This window comes from Leptodactylus fuscus, chromosome 1, assembly GCF_031893055.1.
Source record: "Leptodactylus fuscus isolate aLepFus1 chromosome 1, aLepFus1.hap2, whole genome shotgun sequence".
Lineage (NCBI taxonomy): Eukaryota > Metazoa > Chordata > Amphibia > Anura > Leptodactylidae > Leptodactylus > Leptodactylus fuscus.
In genome coordinates, this window is record NC_134265.1 from 92,193,930 (window position 1) to 92,217,691 (window position 23,762).

Genomic DNA, 23,762 nt, shown 5'->3' on the forward strand with positions numbered 1-23,762 from the left:
ACAATTGGACTCAATGGGTGACATATGCCACTGTGTGCCTATTCAGTCGGGGTATGTATCAAGAAATCTTTGCAACATATACATTTATTGAAATGCTCAAATGCTGTGGGTGCAGCATCAGAATTTGTTTCTTCTCATGGTAGTGGTGCAGGTAAGGACATGGGGAAGCTATGAAGGCTTGTAGGAACAGTATGAACGCCAACTCCCCAATGGCTCGTGCATATAATTCACTCTGAGTACTGCAGAGTATTGCTGGCTGTACCGAACCGCTTGCCATGCCTATACTAGTGCCTCAGGGCTAGGACATGCAGCATAAGCTATTTAGTACAACTAGCAATCCTCCAAAGCCAGAAGTATTGAAGCTCCTGGGCATCAATGCAAAATTTGTAATGGGGTCCTTAACTAAGTACTATGTGCCATTTAGTCTAGTGTATATTTAATGTGGGAGAAGGAGCAATGGGGCCAGGGACCTCTTCACCCTCTATAGTTACTCCCCTGTTTGCAGCCATTTTGCAGCTCGGTGAGGCTAGTAGTCCAGGAAGAGGACAAAGACTTTCTGTTGATATATGTACGTGTATACATATATACGGAATGAGTACATGTATACATGTCTGTGAGTCAAGGTATACATCTTTGTATGTGGTAAAATCCTGCTTATACCGCTAAGTATGTGCACATATTTATTTTTGGTGTGTGTACTACTTAGCAAAAACTTATAACCTTTAAAGCCGACAGCACCAAATTCACCGCACTCTGGGCTTTCGTGATATGTTTCCTGATGATGGAGATATTACTGCCGTTAATTTCAGCACTGATATCTCCCCCACTGTCAGAGGAGCGGGTCACCCCCAAAATTAAGGTGAAAAAACACGCTACAGGATGATTCAACTTTGATGTAATGTCCTTAAAACATGTCAAAATGAGGCTCAGTAGTGTGAGTGGCCTCCACGTGCCTGTATGACCTCCCTACAACGCCTGGGCATGCTCCTGATGAGGTTGCGGATGGTCTCCTGAGGGATCTTCTCCAGACCTGGACTAAAGCATCTGCAAACTCCTGGACAGTCTGTGGTGCAGATGGAGCGAGACATGATGTCGCAGATGTGCTCAATCGGATTCAGGTTTGGGGAACGGGCGGCCAGTCCATAGCTTCAATGCCTTCATCTTGCAGGAACTGCTGACACACTCCAGCCACATGAGGTCTGGCATTGTCCTGCATTAGGAGGAACCCAGGGCCAACCGCACCAGCATTTGGTCTCACAAGGGGTCTGAGGATCTCATCTCGGTGCCTAATGGCAGTCAGGATACCTCTGGCGAGCACATGGAGGGCTATGCGGCACTCCAAAGAAATGCCACCTTACACCATTACTGACCCACTGCCAAACCGGACATGCTGAAGGATGTTGTAGGCAGTAGATCGCTCTCCACAGCGTCTCCAGACTCTGTCACATGTGCTCAGTGTGAACCTGCTTTCATCTGTGAAGAGCACAGGACGCCAGTGGCGAAGTTGCTAATCCTGGTGCTCTGTGGCAAATGCCAAGTGTCCTGCACGGTGTTGGGCTGTGAGCATCACCCCCATCTGTGAATGTCCGGCCCTCATACCATCCTTATGGAGTCAGTTTCTAACCATTTGTGCAGATACATGCACATTTGTAGCCTGCTGGAGGTCATTTTGCAGGGCTCTGGCAGTTCTCCTCCTGTTCCTCCATGCACATAGGTGGAGGTAGTGGTCCTGCTGCTGGGTTGTTGCCCTCCTACGCCCCTCCACATCTCCTGGTGTACTGGCCTGTCTCCTGGTTGCGCCTCCAGCCTCTGGACACTTTGCTGACAGACACCGCAAACCTTCTTGCCACAGCTCATATTGATGTGCCATCCTGGATGAGCTGCACTACCTGAACCACTTGTGTGGGTTGTAGAGTCCGTCTCATGCTACCACGAGTTTGAAAGCACAACCAACATTCAAAAGTGACAAAACATCAGCCAGAAAGCAATGGTACTGAGATGTGGTCTGTGGTCCCCACCTGCAGAACCACTCCTTTATTGAGTGTGTCTTTTGATTGATTGCTATCTAAGACTTGTTGCTCAAAACAGCCTGTGTCACATATAGCAACCAATCAGAGAGCAGCTTTCATTTTAGCAGAGAAGTAAAGCTTAACTATGATTGGTTACAATGAGGCCCTTGTTTACTACCACATAATAGTGCACCATATTTTCATAGCGGTCTGTCTTACCATCATCTAACCTTCATTTACGTAAACTATTATTCCAGTGAAACGCTCTTATGTCACAGAATGGCCTCTTAATAAATTTGGCACATGTAACAGAGCCGCAATAAATGCTAGTAAGTTCACTAGTTTGAGAGAAGCCATGCCCCCTACAGATAAGCCCCTCCTACTTTTGAAAGGTGATAAATATGTGTAAAATAGACATAAAATGATAATTATAGCGGCATTTTGCTGTGAGACTTGTTATGGCGCACGGTCCTTACTAGATTGCATACAGCAGACCGTAGTGGCTGGCGACATAACAGGGTCTATAGGGTTAAAGGTAACATTCTAACCCTCTTATGATAGCTTCCTGCTATCTAACTTACTCACTAACCCTCTCACCTTACTGCCCCCTCCTTCCTCACTCCCCCCTCCCTGTCTCTCTAGCTATTCCACCCTTCCCTACCTACTCGGCCCCACCCCTGACCCATATTATATACTTGCCCTCCACGATTCTTCCAGCAAGATGGCTCCTCCTGTACAGCTCCTGTACTCCTCCTTCTCAGCTGCGATGATCCACCTCTACTGCGAAATCGTGGAAGCGCAGTGGAGGTGAATTACCAGCGGTGGCGAGCACAGTGGAGAAAAGCGTGCACAAACAGCATTATTACAGGAGGAGCCTACATGGTAAGTATAAAGAAGTGGATGGGGGGGGGGGGAGAATTAGTGACGATCTGTTTCTGGAAATGGGGAAACAGATCGTCACAGAATAATCCGAAAATGTCCCTGGGGAGGGATATGGGTAACTATCCATTTTTGATAAATGATGTTATTTAGCCCGTCATTTTACATTGATCACAGACGCCAACAACATCATCATTTAGCGACATTCTGAAGTGGACAACGGCTATCTTCAATCTGCTGGACAAACTTACTGTCAGCGCCCAACCGCTGATGTATATTATCAACTACACTGAGTGGACTGTATTATCATGGGCAGCTACTTACTGGGCCTTCTCAGCACCTCAAGCTGTATTATCTATATGACTCACCCTGAACACATACCTTCTTGGAGTGATCATCTGCAGCAAACTCATGGCGCAGATTACCACCGACTGCAGCCTTATCTCCTTTATCATCTCCAATCCACACCTTCTTAGCAGGGGCATCATTATCAACACCCTCATCAACTGGAGCATCACCTGCAGCAGCCTGCTACTGTGGCTAGTGACCACCTCCAGCCACCTCAGCTGGATTATTAGCAGCAGTCATCTAATCAGCTGGGTCACTGACAACAGCGATCCCCTAAGCAGGATGGCGACTGCCATTGAGCTCAGGGCCGCCAATAGGCCAGTACTACTGCTACTGGCGTCAGGGGCCCGGCCAAATTTTAAAATGGGGGGGGCCCGGGCCCCCTGGCGCCGGCAGCAGTCATTGTATGTCCTGTTTCAACTCAGATCTGCATCCAGAGGACGCAGATCTGAGTTGAGCACATACACGGCTGAAGCGAGGAGTTGACACAGGTCAGCTCCTCGCTTCGCTGCTGCCGCCTGTCTCGCTGACACATATGCGGCTGAAGCGAGGAGCTGACCTGTGTCAGCTCCTCACTTCGCCGCTGCCGCCTCTCTCGGTGACACATATGCGGCTGAGCCGGAACCCGGCTCAGCCGCATATGTGTCAGCGAGAGAGCCGGCAGCGGCGAAGTGAGGAGCTGACACAGGTCAGCTCCTCGCTTCAGCCGCATACATGTCAGCGTCAGCGAGAGAGGCGGCAGCGGCGAAGCGAGGAGCTGACACAGGTCAGCTCCTTGCTTCAGCCGCATATGTGTCAGCGAGAGAGACACCCAGCGGCGAAGCGTGGAGCTGACCTGTGTCAGCTCCTTCCTTCAGCCGCATGTGTCAGCGAGAGAGACGCGCAGAGAGCGGCGAGGGAGCGGAGGAGAAGGTAAGTTTAATGTGGAGGTGGAACGTGAATCTGGGGGTAGATGAAAGAGAGGACGGAATGACACTGGGGCAGATGAAGGAGGGGACGGCATGACACTGTGGGGACATGAATCTGGGGGCAGATGAAAGAGAGGACGGAATGACACTGGGGCAGATGAAGGAGGGGACTGCATGACACTGTGGGGGCAGAGATGGAGGGACATGAATCTGGGGGCAGAGATGGAGGGACATGAATCTGGGGGCAGAGATGGGGGACATGAATCTGGGGGCAGAGATGGAGGGGGGACATGAATCTGGGGGGACATGAATCTGGGGGCAGAGATGGAGGGGACATGAAACGGGGCAGAGATGTGGGGACATGAATCTAGGGGCAGAGATGGAAGGGGGACATGAAACTGGGGGCAGATGAAGGGTGTATATGAAACTGGGGGAGAGATAGAGGGGGGACATATAATTTACGGGTGACTGTAGGAGGATTATACTGTGTGCGGGCACATGAAAAATTAACAAGTGGGCGGAGTCAACACAAAAGTGGGCGGGGCTAAATTTGCTGCGGCGCGCTAAGCGCGCCACACATTTTGTCCCTCTTTTAGTTCTTCAAAAGTTGGGAGGTATGGAGATGGGGGGACATGAATCTGTGGGCAGAAATGTGGGGACATGAATCTGGGGGCAGAGATGGAGGGGACATGAATCTGGGGGCAGATGAAGGGTGTATATGAAGCTAGGGGTTGAGACGGAGGGGGACATATAATTTACGGGTGACTGTAGGAGGATTATACAGTGTGCGGGCAAATGGAAAATTAATAAGTGGGCGGAGTCAACATAACAGTGGGTGGGGCTAAATTTCCCACGGCGCGCAAAGCAAAAATGGCAGGGGGGGGGGGGGGGCCCAGACACTTAGGCTGTATGGGGCCCCAAAATTCCTGATGGCAGCCCTGATTGAGCTCCTAATAGCCATTGCTACCTCCAGTGATCCCCTCAGCCTGCTCTGCAGCATCATCACCAACATATTCGGCTGAATCCCATCCTGTGCCGGTCACCACTGACAGACACATCCTCAATTCCACCAACTGCATTTCCACCACCAGTGATCTCCTAACCTGGATGTTCCTCAACAGCACGGTCACTGGTGCAGCATCAGCTATCATACCTCTCAGAGGAGTTATAGGAGCGTCACCTGTGCATCAGGAGCTATCATACTTCTCAGAGGAGTTATAGGAGGGTCACCTGTGCAGTAGGCACTATCATACTTCTCAGGGGAGTTATAGGAGGGTCACCGATGCAGCATCAGCTATCATACTTCTCAGAGGAGTTATAGGAGGGTCACCTGTGCAGTAGGTGCTATCATACTTCTCAGGGGAGTTATAGGAGGGTCACCTGTGCATCAGGAGCTATCATACTTCTCAGAGGAGTTATAGGAGCGTCACCTGTGAATCAGGAGCTATCATACTTCTCAGAGGAGTTATAGGAGGGTCACCTGTGCAGTAGGTGCTATCATACTTCTCAGAGGAGTTATAGGAGGGTCACCGATGCAGCATCAGCTATCATACTTCTCAGAAGAGTTATAGGAGGGTCACCTGTGCAGTAGGCGCTATCATACTTCTCAGAGGAGTTATAGGAGGCTCACCTGTGCATCAGGAGCTATCATACTTCTCAGAGGAGTTATAGGAGGGTCACCGATGCAGCATCAGCTATCATACTTCTCAGAAGAGTTATAGGAGGGTCACCTGTGCAGTAGGCGCTATCATACTTCTCAGAGGAGTTATAGGAGCGTCACCTGTGCATCAGGAGCTATCATACTTCTCAGAGGAGTTATAGGAGGGTCACCGATGCAGCATCAGCTATCATACTTCTCAGAGGAGTTATAGGAGGGTTACCTGTGCAGTAGGTGCTATCATACTTCTCAGAGGAGTTATAGGAGGGTCACCTGTGCAGTAGGTGCTATCATACTTCTCAGAGGAGTTATAGGAGGGTCACCTGTGCAGTAGGCACTATCATACTTCTCAGGGGAGTTATAGGAGGGTCACCGATGCAGCATCAGCTATCATACTTCTCAGAGGAGTTATAGGAGGGTCACCGATGCAGCATCAGCTATCATACTTCTCAGAGGAGTTATAGGAGGGTCACCTGTGCAGTAGGCGCTATCATACTTCTCAGAGGAGTTATAGGAGGGTCACCTGTGCAGTAGGCACTATCATACTTCTCAGGGGAGTTATAGGAGGGTCACCGATGCAGCATCAGCTATCATACTTCTCAGAGGAGTTATAAGAGGGTCACCTGTGCAGTAGGCGCTATCATACTTCTCAGAGGAGTTATAGGAGGGTCACCTGTGCATCAGACGCTATCATACTGCGCAGAGGAGTTATAATAGGGTCACTGGTGCAGCAGCTATCATATTTTTCAGAGGAGTTATAGGAGGGTCACCTGTGCAGTAGGCGCTATCATACTTCTCAGAGGAGTTATAGGAGCGTCACCTGTGCATCAGGAGCTATCATACTTCTCAGAGGAGTTATAGGAGGGTCACCGATGCAGCATCAGCTATCATACTTCTCAGAGGAGTTATAGGAGGGTTACCTGTGCAGTAGGTGCTATCATACTTCTCAGAGGAGTTATAGGAGGGTCACCTGTGCAGTAGGTGCTATCATACTTCTCAGAGGAGTTATAGGAGGGTCACCTGTGCAGTAGGCACTATCATACTTCTCAGGGGAGTTATAGGAGGGTCACCGATGCAGCATCAGCTATCATACTTCTCAGAGGAGTTATAGGAGGGTCACCGATGCAGCATCAGCTATCATACTTCTCAGAGGAGTTATAGGAGGGTCACCTGTGCAGTAGGCGCTATCATACTTCTCAGAGGAGTTATAGGAGGGTCACCTGTGCAGTAGGCACTATCATACTTCTCAGGGGAGTTATAGGAGGGTCACCGATGCAGCATCAGCTATCATACTTCTCAGAGGAGTTATAAGAGGGTCACCTGTGCAGTAGGCGCTATCATACTTCTCAGAGGAGTTATAGGAGGGTCACCTGTGCATCAGACGCTATCATACTGCGCAGAGGAGTTATAATAGGGTCACTGGTGCAGCAGCTATCATATTTTTCAGAGGAGTTATAGGAGGGTCACCTGTGCAGTAGAGGCTATCATATTTCTCACAGGAGTTATAGGAGGGTCACCTGTGCAGTAGGCGCTATCATACTTCTCAGAGGAGTTATAGGAGGGTCACCTGTGCAGTAGAGGCTATCATATTTCTCAGAGGAGTTATAGGAGGGTCACCTGTGCAGTAGGGGCTATCAAATTTCTCAGAGGAGTTATAGGAAGGTCACTTGCGCAGCAGGCGCTAAACGTTTCATCTTTTGTTTACTGTCACTCTCCATGATGAGGTTTTTCTACAATAAAGAACGCCACATAAAATAGTTCTCTCACGATTCAGCTGAACTTGCTAAACCCTCCGCGGAGTAACACAGGACGTGAGCTGTGCGTGGCCTATACGTGCTTTCGCCTCAGCATTAAACAGTTCCTCTGACAGTAGAGAGATCCTTGCGCGGGCCGGCTGAGGAGGAGGAGGCGGCGCCATTTTGTGCTGTTCTCGGAGCCTGTAACGGAAGCGGGGAAGAGGCTTCATACGAGGCAGCGAGTCGTCAGCTTTTTCCGCTGAATTCGTGCAGCCCGGTCTCTGGCTAGTGTCACCGTAGCACCCGCTTACTTGTCCTAGATTTCTGATTGAATCTTCCGAGGTCATGGCAGATGTCGACAAACTGAATATCGACAGCATCATCCAGCGGCTGCTAGAAGGTGAGGCTTCTCGGGAAGGCCCGCTGCTGTGCGAGGCGATAGCTCCACCGCCCCAATGGGTAGGCCTGATGTAAGAGGGGGAAGGGGGCGAAGAGGAGCTAGGGCCCGGTGTATGGTTATATACAGAAGTGGCTACACGCGCCATGTAAGCTGCTCCAGCTGTGGACGAGAAGCCCCAGCATCTGGCTGACCTGGGGCCATGCTGGGACTTGTAGTTCCTTCACAGATATAATACTCCTGAGCATATTCTAAGTAAGTCGTACTATAGATTAGAATGCAGTGAGCCGTATATGAGTTACTAGGATCCAGCTCACCTAGTGAACACGTATCAGGGCTGGAGAGCCCCTGCAAGTTCATTACCTGTGCCCTTCATATCCTACATCAGTACACCTGCTGTCATTGTCCCCTAGTGCCCCCCCCCAAAAAAAAAAAAAAAAAACGGGATTCTTTTTTTGCAGTAAATTTCTCGCTCTCAAAAATACTTAGCAATCTGCAAAATTTTTTATAGATTGATCAAATTTACAGGCGGTCTGTAATAACTGCTTGAGGAGATGGGAAGCCATAGCTGAAAGTTTTGAGGTTCTTTTCTACATTGTTGTGATATTTTAGTATTTATTTCTGTGTGACCCAACGTCGGAATATAATTTATTTTTTTTTTCCTTTTGTAATGAATTGTCCTAATGCTGTAGAAAGGAAATGCTTTTAGATCTAAAACTGATTATTGATCTTGAGAAGTGTCTGTATATAATATCTATCTCAAACTGTACGTGGCCTGACAATAACATGACGTATACTCTGTACGTCTTGCCAGAAGTCGTCTTTGCACAAACTTCTGAAACTATTAATCCCTTTTTTATTATATTATATTCTAGCTAAAAGAAACTCGTTGGCTCCCCTGACCTATTTTACACCAACCCTGTTGTGCTTCATTCTAGACAGTGTATGAATAAACCGACGTCTAGATTGTAGTGACACATGAATATTGTACAACACGAAGTAGTAAGAAAAAGGTACCGCTGCGGTCGCCATCGTACCACAGAGCATATTACAGTGATAAACAATATACCTTTATTATGTCACTTTCATAGATTTGGCAAAAAAGTTATGGAAATGAGGGAGTTGGTGCTGCTGGTAACCCTATCTTTTCCAGTCTGCTTCCCCTTGAAGTAAGAGTTGCTTTCCACTGCTATGTCATCACTTATCCTACCTGAGCAGCAAGGCCCGCCCTCAGTGCACCAACTGCCTCATTTGCATAAATCTTCAGAGTGTGTTTTTCTCCAATCTGTGACATGAATAACAAATGTCTGATGCTTATCACTTGTGATTTGGTAAGGCGGTGTGTGTAGGATCTATCAGATTTATGAGGACTTGGTACTTAGCTGATCTAGCACACTGTACAGAGTCAGAAGAAGTAGCCCGATGTGGTGGGGTCACAGTAAATAAGGAAATTGGCTGCAATAACCTGGCCTGGCCATGATGCAGTGCATCGACTTGCCTGCTTCTACCTGCATATATTGGCCTTCTCATATGTGGCTCCCGTTATTGATAGATTTGTGGAGGTCCCAGCCTAAGAATCGATCGTCCGTATCTGATCCGCATCTCAACCTGGGCACATGTTTATGCCACTGCAGAAATGTCTAAGAGGGTGAGACTGTACTCTGAAAGTAATACAAGTATTTACTAAAACAGATGTCAAGAATGCTGAGGGTTCCTCTAGAAACTGCATTCTTAATTTTTTTTTTTTTTTTTGTAGACTTATTTGAGGTCGTGGATGTGTTTTGTGCCTTGGTAGATGAACCAGAATGTTAGCTTTTGATCAAGAACTTTCCAACTAAATCTTGCTAACCAGGGAATGGCTTCTTAGAACTGTGAATAGATATTAGACAGTGGGCCCAATATGTGATGCCTGCTCACACGTGTGGTGTGGCGTAATAACAATAGTGCCATCTTTATTGCTACATGCTGGTAGACTTTCTTTTGATTGCTGCTCGTTGCATATTGAAGAATCGAATGATGGCTGAGCAATATAGCTCTTACATTTGATCTTCACCTTTATGTTGTTCATCTTTTTTTTTTCTTTTTTTTTAAATATTTTAAGCGCTGATATAGAGTAATACATACGTGTGTATATATATATATATATATATATATATATATATATATATATATATATATATATATATATATATATATATATTATATATTTTTTATAATTACATTTAGGGTATTTTTCCTCCCAAAACTTGCATGTTTTGGCTCTGGATTCCCCCCCCCCCCCCAGATATTCTCTGGATCAACCGAGGTAAGTCCTTCGGGGCCTGACTGATCAGCTGTTTGTAGAGGATCCAGCACTGCAGACTGTTCAGCACTTGCTAAGCTTAGTGCTGTACATTTGTACCTGTGTCTGGGAATTGCAGCTCAGCCCATTCACTGTAATGGAGTTGAGCTGCAATAAGGCAATTTTACCAATGAAAGCGGTGACACCCCTCCCCACACCTATGTCATCAATGATTTGTTTGTTAAATCCCTCTAAAGGGATCCTATCACTCAGACACGATTTTTTCTTTCTAAGTACCACGTCGGAATACCCTTAAGAAAGGCTATTCTCCTACCTTTTGTCGTCTTCTCTGCGCCGCTGTTCGCCTACAATCCTGATTTTTCTCGGTATGCAATTTAGCTGTCTCGCAGCACTGGGAGCCTCCATCTTCGTCAGCAGTGTCCTCTTCAGCCGTCTCTTCCGGCACAGGCTTGTAACTTCTAAGCCTTGGACAGAGCAGACTGCGCATGCCCACAGGCCACGGGAAAATGGCCGCTTACAATACTGTGCAAGTGTCCATTTTCCTGTGGGCATGCGCAGTCTGCTTTGCCCGAGGCCTAGAAGTTACAAGACACCCTCAGAAGAAGAGGCAGAAGAGGACGCTACTGACGAAGATGGAGGCGGCGCTGGAGACATTGGGCACGCCCCCAGTGCTGCGAGAGAGCTAATTAGTAGAGATGAGCGAACACTGTTCGGATCAGCCGATCCGAACAGCATGCTCCCATAGAAATGAATGGAAGCACCTGTGACGCTGACTTTGCCGGCGGCCGGCCGGTGCCACAGGTGCTTCCATTCATTTCTATGGGAGCGTGCTGTTCGGATCGGCTGATCCGAACAGTGTTCGCTCATCTCTGCTAATTTGCATACCGAGAAAAACCGGAATTGTAGGCGAATGGTGGCGCGGAGAAGATGCCGAAAGGTGGGAGACGAATAGCCTTTCTCAAGGCTATTCCGATGTGAAAAAATTGTGTCTGAGTGATAGGATCCCTTTAATTTCTCATCTATCCTGTGATAGGTAATGTAGATTGTGGCCATGCTGTACAATCTCTTCAATAGTCGAACTGCTTAGATACCACCCTCACAACTGCCCGCAGCATCATACATAGGAGCCTATAAGCTACAGCATTCCATGAATGTAGGTGAAATCCATCAATTTCTTACATCTGTTTTGCACTCAAGGGGCAACTGTTGCATAAATCCCTCAGAATTGCGGTGTATGGAAGGATCCATGAAAATGGACAAAAATAGAACATGACCTATATATTGGCAGACTGTTAAAATGTTATGTAAATAGCCCCCACGCACAGTGAAACGTATTCACTGCTCTTGTGTATATAAGGTTAGGCATCAGTAACCAGCTGTAAGTGTATGAATCTGGGTCATAGCCCACCTCTTATGTACTGTATACATACTATATATATATATATATATATATATATATATACTATATACACAACAGTGAATTTTAGCTACTGTTACATTTTTAAATAAACTTCTGTTCACGTTAGGACTATCTGTGTGCTGAGATGATTTAATTTTGGTAACCTTATAAAGCAAGTCGGTCATGTCTGAGTCTATGCCTTATTGCTAAGCACATGACTGGCTAGCACACTGACCCATTCATCTCTAGCCTCTTACACGTGCCAGTGTATGCATCAGTGAGCCTGGGACAATGCTCAGAACAAGTCCTATACCTCTCTGGTTTTTAACTTGGGCTCACTAGATGAAGTGAATGGGTCTGTTGAGGCATCCATGTGCTTGAGAGACGGATCACATGTGCATGTAGTGTAAAGTTCAGGTTTGCCTACTATGAAAAATCAGACGTTGGGAGAATATTATCCACACTATGAATTTACATGTGTTTACATTAATCCAAATAAAACATTGAATGAAAAATGACCTCCTTACCTAGTACCCCTGGTGTGGATCACACTACTGTTGGATGTTCGTTAAAAAAGCCCAAAAAACCCCAGTCACCTATCATAACAGATCTTAATGGACACTAACTGATTTTAATGTGTCCGTGTTGTGTTTTTTGTTTTGTTTTTTTTCCCCCTGGTCCATTTAATGGACCAGTTAAAAATAAACCTGACACATTAGCATCCGTTAGTCAATTTTTATACTGTTTTTTTTTTTTCTCTGAGTATATGCAATATATATATATATTGCATATATATGCAATAGGGCTTAATGTTCAGCGCTGCGGAATATGTTGGCGCTATCTAAATAAAATTTTTTATTATTATTATTAATGTTAAAAAATAAATAAATAATGGACCCTTGACATCCGACCTAAAACCGTTATTTTTCACAGCCGCAAGTCCTGCACTGAGGATTTTTGTGTCTCTGAAAGTTAACGGATGTGATGAATTTGGTGTAAATGGACGTGAACGGTGACTATTGGACAAAAGATAAAAATCCTATTGAAATCAGTGGAATTTTTAATAGATTAGTTACAGTTCTGCTAGTGTCCGTTGTTAAAAAAATCTTGACACTACTGACAGTCATCAATGGTATTGACACAACCCCTTTGTGTGCCATTCACACAGCAATCTGCACAAAGGCAGGCCAAATCGTTTAGACAGCAGATTGCTTTTGGCTGACTGATGAAGATTTTTTGAGTGATCAGAGTTTTCTGATTAAATCTTACAATAGTTCTATGTATAAATGTGTGCGTGCGATCTGCTTCAGTAACTAGTTGATGAAATTAAGTGACGCCTGGTTTTAGTACTGTGGGTTGTTGTGGGTTTTTTTTTGTGTTAAGCTTTTTTTTTAAAAAAAAAAAAAAAAACAATAAAAAAACAGCCTTGTACAATGACTTTATCAGACTTGACTCTTAGTCCTGGTTCACATCTGCGTTCTGGAGTCCACATGGGGACTCCCCGAACGGACTACCGAACACATTGACAAGCAGTGAAAGCACACGGACCCCATAGATTGTAATGGGTTCTGTGTTCTTTCTGCGCAGTCTCCATAAGAGTCATGCGGACAGGAAAGTAGATCATACAGTACTTTTTCTCCGCATGTTCTGCGCGGAAAGCACACAGACCCCATTATGGGACCCATGTGCTTTCATAAGCTCACCACTTGCCGATGCGTTCGTTATTCCGTTTGGGGAGGGGTCTGCATGCGGACTCCCCGAACGTATTACCGAACACAGATGTGAACCAGGCCTTAGATGTTGTATATGATAAAGTTGCATGCATGAGGGGATTTCCCTCCCGAGTCTTACACCAAACATCAACTGGGGGGGCCTAGTAACGCTAGGATATGCTTTTGTTCACCTTTTTTTTTCTATGGCATCTTTTTTTAAAAATTAAATGCAAACAATAAGTCACCTAAATGTGGGCCCCCGCAATGTTGTCTGTTTGACTCGTGTTATTTTGGGCATGCTGTGCTGGATAACATTGACTTTAGCGTGCTATAGAGTTTTTACGAGCAATGATTTAATAACTTCTAAATAGTTCCCCATCTATTATTCATTTATCTAATATGGGTTATATGTTTTGTGAAAATGGCTTCGGATTCATATTATTTTATCTATTCTCATCTGTTAGGAGCCTCCATGGTATTGCATCCTAAATGCTAGTGAGGGGAGTGGGGTTGTGTGTCGGAGAATTGAGTGGTGCTTGCTGTGCTATGCTGTGTCTGTAACACCCACTCGGTTCTGTAGGCGTTCTAGAAATGGTATAGCACAGCCAGCTAGGCTTCTCACCATTTCTGACTGGCATATGGACTGGTTCTTCCCTTTCTTAACCTGAAAGCTGCCCCACGACTTGTAATGATCAGGTTTGACATCTCGGAGTTAACTTTCTTCCTCTTTTATAGCTGCGTATGTTTACTCAGCACAGTTTCTGAACTCTGTGCAATATTTGACAGATTTGTGGTTGCCTGTTTCAGGCTTGTGCTTTGTCCAGTCAATGACCTCTCAACAGATTCCTTTGGGCATTTCCAAAATACCCAGAAGTTTAGTGGGAACACGGCTATAATTTACATCTGCTCTCATTGCAACTACCAACATTGAGGTTGACTCCATTTCCCAGAATTTGACTGTTTAAATTGATATATTTTTGTTTTATATCCTAATGACATAGATATTACTAATAGCACATGATTCCTGCCATTTTAAAAAAAAATTGTCAATTTTTTTTTCCTTCTATCCCCTAAACCAGTGAAAAAAATTACCTTCCCCCTCCGCACACACACTCCAGAGTTAACTACAGAATCTCAAATACAGATTTGAGTTTGTTTATGGACTTATAAAGTTCACACCGTGTCGTTACAGTAGAGAATCCTTTAACACATTGTTTTGTTTTTTTTCTAGTAAGAGGATCGAAGCCTGGAAAAAATGTTCAACTTCAAGAAAATGAAATTAGAGGGTTATGCTTGAAATCACGAGAAATCTTCCTCAGTCAACCAATTTTGCTTGAACTTGAAGCACCTCTTAAAATCTGTGGTAAGTATGTGTTACGTTGTATCCGGTACATTTTCCACTTGCTGTCTTGGTTATGCTTGAGGTTAAGACCGTTCAAGACCATTTCTTGCACTAAAGCATTTTCTGTTTTTGCACCAGACTTTGGAGATGTAAGATTTCTAAATTTGAAACCATTTTATAGTGGTTTACCTGAATAGAGATCTATATCAATGTTATTGAAACTGTCTGTTTCGAGTTCTGTAGTCACATGATGACACTGTAATGATAAACCATACAAAGTGTCCAGATTTTATTTTATTTTTTTTAAATAATAAAAAAAAGTTTCATTTTGTTTTGCTAGAAGACTTGGATGTCTAAGGGTCCATTCACACGGATTAACATGCCGCGTGACCTGGAACATATACGGCGTGTGAGATTTTGAGCGCCGTAAAAGCTCCCATTGATTTCAGTGGGAGCCTGGATCGTATACGCAGCGTTATTTTGCAGATAACATTGTCACGCGGCACGTTACTCCGTGTGAACGGACCCTTAAGGTAGTCTTGTGATCTTCTTGTAAGTTATTACTTGTCCCTTGGATGAGCGATTATTGCTGCAGACTGACAAAAATGACGGAGTACAATATTTAGTGCCCAAGAATGGCGACTGAAGGGGGTTCCAGCAGTTGGGTACAATTTCACCACACACACTCAGCATACATTGTGCTACCTATTCAGGTTTATTTGATTTTAAACCAGAAGACATTTTGCCTGCTGTACTGGATGTAATGATGGACTGTCAAGTCTCACTCAGAAATGAGCCACAGAATTAGATCTCTTCGCACACTGGAAACTTTTCTCCCCCCTCCTCCAAGCATTTCTGACTTTGATCCACAAAAAAGGTCTGAACTGCCTGTTCATTAAAGTTGAGGTATTTGGTGGTGTAGCTGAGAGGTGACTGAACCACATCTGGGGCTTCATCTGTCAGACATTTGTAGCACATCTTGTGCATGTTGATGATGCTTAAAAAGGAAATTAACATTGAATTTGGCAAGATGTGTGTACGCAGCACTTCTGTAGTACAGCATTGTGATTAAAAGTGCAGGATGCCAAAAAAAAAAAACAGTGGATGTGTCCGGCTACGTTCTTGGGTTCTTGGGTGTTCCTTTTTCTGTACCATTGTGTATTTATACAGATTGCTCTTTGCAGGTGATATTCATGGGCAGTACTATGATTTGCTCCGCCTGTTTGAATATGGCGGATTTCCTCCTGAAAGCAACTACCTATTCCTTGGCGACTATGTGGATCGAGGGAAACAGTCTTTGGAAACGATTTGTCTCCTTTTGGCATATAAAATTAAATATCCAGAGAATTTCTTCCTACTTCGAGGCAATCATGAGTGTGCCAGCATTAACAGAATCTATGGATTTTATGATGAATGTAAGTATATGGTTGGACATATGTATTGGCCTATATCCAGTCTGACATTGGGCATAATTTTAATATTAATGCAATGGGGATGTGATGCCATTAGTAGTGCAAGTCTAGATCGCTGCAGTTCCTTAAGAACAGATGGTTGAATTAGAAACTGTTTGCCTCGTGCTGCTACAGTATGGTCAGAATGGTAGTGAATCATTTTTCTACAAATGGTTTGGCAGTCTGAACTTGCCACCTGCTCTTGTGACAAGAGTTTTCTTGTTTATTTTTTAGGTAAACGAAGGTATAATATTAAATTGTGGAAAACCTTTACAGATTGCTTCAATTGCTTGCCCATAGCAGCAATAGTAGATGAGAAGATTTTTTGCTGTCATGGAGGTAAGTTTTGGGAGGGTTATGGGTTTCTTCACACGTCTTGCATATGTACACTGAGCTGTATGAAGTCATAGTGGGTTCCATCATGAAAACTTTAAGGTGCTCAGTGTACATTTGAAGGGGCATTGTGATATGAAGTTACAGTATGGACTAATGGGTTTAAATTTTTGACTTGCATATCCAAGCAGTACAAATTTGAAATATGGCATTTGTAAATGACACTTTAAAGACATAAAGAGTTTACGGTTAACTATATGGTGAATTCAATGGCCATCTGGGACTTATAAATGTCCAAGATGGGGAATGATCCTTTTAATATGCTTAGCAAATGTATGTTGTACCTGCTGCTTCCTGTGAGGGGAAAATTAGTGTAATGTTCCTTCAGCATGTTTACTTTAGTGCAGCCTGCTAAACTATTCAGTATGACACAATTGTAGGTATGTGGAATGCTTAAGCACATCCAGAATGATTTTGTTTTGGTTTTTTGTGTTGTAATTAGGACAGATTTAAAATAATTTGTCACATACTTGCTTATACTACCCAAGATTAAGACCGTGCAGGTTTGGGCTACATGGATCAGTCTGATAAATTTGCCATATTTCCGCACTGTCCAGTCCACAGTTACACCAGCTGTAAATTGGCTTAATTTCTAACAGTGTCGAAGCTATGGCATATCTTAAGCCTCTGCACCTTATCCAAGGCAAAAAAATCACCTGAAATCAGGGAGCTTTTACTGCTGCTGACCTGTAGATTTATCTTTGCATTGCAGAGGTAGAAATGCTTGGGTTGATGCTGCAGAAATAATTGACTTGTTACAGGCTTAAAACCCACAGCACAAGCCACTTTTATGCAGTATGTGGGATTTGCTTAAATCCCGTCCTCTATACTGAGAATATAAATTTCAGGCTAGCCAAACATGCTGTGTCCCCAGCTTTGTTGGCTAGTGGTGTAAGGCGTGTATAAAAGTTTATTTCTAAGAAGTCAGGCTCCTGTTCATTATAAACCTGCCCCATTATGTCACTAACAAATAACTCTTTGAACAGGTTTATCTCCAGACCTTCAATCTATGGAGCAAATTAGAAGAATTATGCGCCCTACAGATGTTCCAGATCAGGGTCTATTGTGTGACTTGCTTTGGTCAGATCCTGATAAAGATGTTTTAGGTTGGGGTGAAAATGACAGAGGTGTGTCCTTCACATTTGGTGCAGAAGTTGTGGCAAAGTTTCTTCACAAACATGATTTGGATCTAATTTGTCGAGCTCATCAGGTATGTAGAAACTGTATGTGCTCAACTTGCAAAGGCCTTCTCTTTTTTCCATGCTATATCTAATAAGACTGTATGTAATTAATGACAGTTTTATCAATATTATAGTTTGTATAGATGTTGTAAAAATGACTCCACCTAGATTTCTGCATCTCTTGCTGGCTTGTAGCTAGCAGCAGCTTCAGTACTGCAGTGGCCACTTCTTTACAGTCTGTAAACTCTTTAACATATGATGTTCATTTGTGATAGGAACTATATAGTTTGTGTACACTGATGTGTGATCACGTGCGCACAATTGGGGGAGGGGGGCTCAGTCAGATGAACTGTAGCCTTCTGAGGAGTTTGGAACATGAAGGGAGTTCTTCTGTTTTAAAGGGTTGTCCAGTTTCAGACTGTCGCATTGAAGTTATGCGATTCTCCAGTAATACTTTGTATCCATCCCTCACAGTTTCTAGATCTCTGCTTGCTGTCATTTTCTCCTTACTTTCAGTAGCTAAAAATCAGTGCATGGTCATGTGATGGACACAGAGTAACTAGGCAGATGTCTGACTACTATGCTGTGACTGTGCATCTGTGTCAGTTATCGCTTGATCAGGGACTGAGTTTTATCCAACAAGCAGAGAGAAAGTATATTGGAAAATTGTACAACTCTTCATTATGGAAACTAAAACATTTGAAACTGGACGACCTCTTCTAAGCTCGTGAGGCCTCAAGTCCCACAGTAAGATTGCAGACTACTGCTTGGTTTCCATAGCAACAGTATAGACCTATAGAAGGTGCCATGTATGTACCTATTTTTCCCTACCTTAATCATAATATTGAGTTTATACAGTATTGTTCAACCATTATAGGCAGGTATGTAAAATCTGCAAATTGCTTTAAAAATAGAAGTAATTATTGTTGGTAGTTTATGGAAAAAAAAAGTTAAATCACATCAATATTTGGTGTGACCAGGCTTTGCCTTCAAAACCACATCAATTCTTCTTAGGTACACATACACTCAGTTTTTGAAGGAACTCTGTGGGAAGGTTGCATCCTGGAGAACTAACAGATTTTCTGTGGATGTAGGCTTGCCCAAAACCATCTGTCTCTTTTAATGTCAGACTCTGTTGAGGTTTTTCTATTTTGTTTTGATTTTGTTACTCTTTTCCTGGCCTCCGCCTTACTTTTACAGTGGATATATGGTGGCCATCATAGCTGGCAGACTTATACGGTTTCATACAGTGGAGACCCAATGTCTAGCACAGGGGTGGGAAATTAATTTTCCCATGGGGCCGTATAAGAAATTGAAACTATTCTAGAGTGCTGTGCCATGGCAAATTTAGCTCCACCCACTTCTATGTTGACTCCGCCCATTCCCAATCATCTTTCCATGTGCCCCCACAAAGTATAATCCCCCTACAGTCACCTGTACATTATATGCCCCCACATTATAGTGTTCCCTTCCAACTGCCCCACAGTATTAGGTCCCTTTCCTGGTGCCTCAGTATAAACTGGTGGAAACTAGAGGGGACATGAAACTGGGGCAGCTGGAGGGGGACAATAACAGTGGGGGTAGTTGGAGGGGGGCAATAAATTGACAGCTGGAGTGGGACATGAAACTGGGGGCAACTAGAGGGGGACATTAAAATCGGGAAGCTGGAAGTAGACGTTAAACCGTAGGGGTAGCTGGAGGGAGACATTAAACTGGGAGCAACTAGAGGCAGACAGGTCCCCCTACAGCTTCCTCCACGGTTTAATGTCCCCCCAGTCTAAGTGCCCTCTTCATCTACCCCCAGTTTCATGTCGTCCCCCCACCACCACCATTTCTCCCTCCGTTTCATATCCCCCTTTATTTTCCCCATTTCATGTCCCCCCCCCCCCCCTCCATCTGCCATCTCTGCCCTAGTATAACATTCCCCTTCCATCTCTGCCCCTAGGTTGCTAAGGCACACACATACAGATAGACACACACACACACACACACACACACACACACACACACACACACACACACATATATATAGACACACACATATAGACACACACACATATAGACACACACACTCTCTCTCCAGCCTGCAGCTCACCTTACATCTCTCAGTACTTTATGACACGCTCCACATCTCCATCTTCGGCCGGCACTAAGACACGCCCCCTAGACATGCCTCCCTAGTCAAAGCCATGCGGGCCGGACTGAATCAGTCAGAGGGCCGGATATGGCCCGGGGGCCGGGCTTTGCCCAGGTCTGGTCTAGCATCATTGTGGGAATTAACCTTTATGATGCCTCGGTCAAACCTGACTAAACCATCAGAAGTGTTATTGCCCACATTGATGTTGGACATCGCCGCTGGGTTTTCACATGGGCACCGGCATATTGGGTTGGATCTATTTCCCTTTGATTGAGATCTGGGGGCGGCAATGACAGTCAGTAACCTATTGAAGGCTCCCATGCTTGTCATTGCAAACGTCTTTTACATGCTGCTCTATTATGTGCTCTCTGTAACGTGCCGATGACATGAATATGCTTGGGGGAGGTAATGGACTCCTTAAACCAAAATAACAATTACAGCAGTTTGGGTAAATTCACACTACCATTTTATAATGTCCATTGCTCTTATCTGTTACAGGATAAAGAGCAACAGACATTAAATTACAGATGCAGACAAAGTGCTGTCAAGCTTTGTGTTTATAAAGGGGGGGGGGAGATTATTTTTTTTTCCCCTCTGATTAAAGTTGTGCACTTCCTTTTTTTTTTTTTTTTTTTTTTTCTTCAGTTACAAAATTAAACTTGACTGTCAATGGGAACAGGGACTCACTCAGTGGGGGCTCAGTCTATTTCCATTGCTCTTACAGTTACCATACTATGACAACAGTGGACATTATGACATTATGTAGTGTGGACTTATTTGTTTAAATATTTAATGTTAATTAAAGCCAACTTTTTTTCTTTTTTTTTTTATTCTGCAGGTGGTTGAAGACGGATATGAATTTTTTGCAAAAAGACAATTGGTAACACTGTTCTCCGCCCCAAATTATTGTGGAGAATTTGATAATGCAGGAGCAATGATGAGTGTAGATGAAACTTTAATGTGCTCCTTCCAGGTAAGTAAAAACATGTCTGTGTGCTTTGAATTAGGGAGCGTTCACACTACCGTCGGTGTCCGACATGTAGTGTCCGCTCCTAGTGTCCGCTCAAAATCTGTCACGGACACTAGGAGCGGACACTAGATGTGTCCGTGACACCTGTCATTCACTTGAATGGGCATCGGGTGCGTTCTTTTGCACTCCGTGCCCGTCCTTCCCTGTCCGAAAGAGAAGATGTCCGACTTCTCAAGCGGACAGAGGAACCGCTTCAGGCGCCGCTATGCTAGGGCCCCGGGGAGGGCGGCATTTTTGCTAACCTAAGCCAGTCCAGGACAAGCTGTCCTGGATTGGCTTAGGGTCACCGTCACTGAGCGGTGGATTGGGGAGACCGCTGGAGCAGCGCTGCTCCAGGAGCCGCCCCTCACGCAGAGAGCAGGTCCTCTCCCTGCCTGCTAAAGACGCTCGCTCCGCGCGGCCCCGCCCCCTCCGTTTTTCCTCCTCCTCCTCCCTGACGTCCGCCTCAGGCGGCAGAAGTCCATGGTTCACCCCTGGGCAGATTAGACTTGCCTTTAGACAGACAAGTGCTTCAACTCTTTTTGTAACTTTCAGCCTCTGTAGAGAAAATCAGACCTGTCTCTCCAGCATTTGCAGGCTGAGTTACTGCTGTGTCAGGGCACCTTTCGTCAGCTGAGTGCTTGTGGTGCACGGACTGAGATGACTCTTGATCTGAAATGTTTGGTCATCAGTATTGTAGTCCTGCAGGACTTCGACAGTTTTATTACTAAACTACTAATGCAATGTTTTCTAAAGTGGATCTATCTATTTCTATGCGGCTATTTTAAGGGCAGCATTGCTCTAGTGCAGGTCCCAAACAAGACATTTAGCTAATGGCTGCTAGCAAAGTATCTGTGCTTCTCAAGTCTTTTTGCTGTATTTATTAGGATCCACTCACACGGAGTCTTTTGGCGAGGGAAAAAAAACTCTTCAGGAATTAGGAAATGGTTTTTTTTTCCTCCAGTCTGTGTTCGCACAGTTTTTTGGTCAGGAAACTGACTCAACTTCCTCCTCCTAAAAACGCCTCACCATAGGACTGTATGGTGAGGCGTTTTGGAGGAGGAATTTGAGTTAGTTTCCTGACCAAATTCCTTACCAAAAAAAACTGTGAATACAGCTGTGCATTGTATTTTCCATGCGGTGAATGCAGTATCCGCCTGAAGGAAGTTGTTGTTTTGTTTTTTTTTTGTTTTGTTTCCCCCCCTCCCCCTCTCTCCCCGCTAGTGGAACCCTTTCTATGGGGAGGTGTTTTTTCCACATGGATTCTGACACAGATTCAGCTGCAAATGCTCAGTGTGAATGGACCCTTAGGGAGGGACAAGGGATGTGCTACCACTAGTGACTAATGACTAGGTACATGGCTGTCATCAGTCACTATGGAGATGTGAGAGCGATACAGCTGACATAACCAGGAGTCACTTGTTGTATGGCACGTCATTCCAGCTGATCTGGATGTAGTCTGAAGTCTCAGTGGGTTGCAAAGTTCCCTGTAGTACATGAAATCACTTTGTCACTGGTTATTCAGGTGTCCTATAAAACAAGCATTCCCTTGTTCCACATAACAGACCTGCAATATGTGAAAGTAATTTAACCTCTTGGTTTGATTGGATTTATCCCTTTTATTTACATTTGTCTTTTTTTGGGGCAGATTCTTAAACCTGCAGAGAAAAAGAAGCCCAATGCAAGCCGACCTGTAACACCACCTCGAGGCATGATAACAAAGCAGGCAAAGAAATGAGTGTCCTTCTCTCTCCTTGGACTTGTATTATAGTATATAATCACTTTTTTTTATTTTAAATTGTGTAATGTGTACTGGTCCGCTCCATCCATCTAGATGTTGGTGGCTCCTTTTCTCAACTTTTTGTTTTGCTTCCTTTTTAATGGATTGTATTTGCTACAGCGTTCACTATTTTTGTCTTTTCTTTTCAGTCTGAAAGCACATACTGTTTTTGCTCCTAAAATGGTTTCCTTTATGCCAGTGTTACTGTACACTCCAGGTCTTTATCTTTAATTCATGTAGCTTTGTACAATTCATATTAACTGTAAATGCTTGTTTACTACTTTAGTACTTAAAGAGAGCACTTAATGGCTGGTGAGACGAGGAATGTCACTGCTATAATTTGCATATTGTTTATACAAACCACTGTGAAGATTTTTTTTCTTTTTCTTTCTTTTTTTTACTTGTTTTAAAGGGATATTCTTTTAAAGTCATGTCCACAATTGTATAGCCATTTTCAACATTAGGAAATTTTCCCCTGACTTTGCCAACATCACTGGTTTGATGTATATTTAATTAAAGCACATTTTCCCGTACTGTATTCTTTAACTGAAATTAAAGCCATTGTTTTAACTGTTGTGCTCCATTTCCTAAAACTAGCATCTGTACCGGTGTATTGCTCATGTCTTCCACAGCAGTGAAGTTTGACTTACGTCTGTAGTGTTTGCATGGTTACTGAAAAATAAAGAAAGAATGGTTACTGAGACATACAATGCACTTCCTAATGGCATTACAACATGGTGACTGGTTTTAATTTGGCCCTAAAGGCGTAGTTACTGATTGATATCAGAATTAGGATATGCCAAAGTTGTCACTTTAATGTTTACCAGCCTTTTTTATTTCTTAATAAAAAAAAACTGTTTGAGCCAAATGTATAGTATACTTATTTGGCAGATTTTCAGCCGAGGTGCCAAGTTTAACAAAGCGTATACTTAATCGTAGCCCTATCAGCTTAGAATGAGTCCAAGTGACCACATGTATTCATTACCTAAATGCTGCCTTCTAGTGGTTGGTTAAACTATTCCAGGGATCGGCAACCTTCGGCACTCCTGCCGCTTTGAAACTACAACTCCCTATATGCTCCATTCACTTCTATGGGAGTTTCAAAAACAGCAGAGCAAGTAC

At 44.2% G+C, this 23,762-nt stretch overlaps 1 protein-coding gene across 1 annotated transcript; it reads left to right on the forward strand.

The window, feature by feature from the left end:
- Nucleotides 1–7,671: 7,671 nt before the first annotated feature.
- Nucleotides 7,672–23,215, forward strand: PPP1CC (protein phosphatase 1 catalytic subunit gamma). Its single transcript, XM_075272832.1, has 7 exons — nt 7,672–7,937; nt 14,579–14,710; nt 15,874–16,104; nt 16,375–16,479; nt 17,520–17,743; nt 20,690–20,824; nt 22,509–23,215. Exons 1-7 carry the CDS (start codon nt 7,883–7,885, stop codon nt 22,596–22,598), a joined length of 972 nt encoding a protein of 323 aa, XP_075128933.1. The 5' UTR covers nt 7,672–7,882; the 3' UTR covers nt 22,599–23,215.
- The last annotated feature ends 547 nt before the right edge of the window (nt 23,216–23,762 follow it).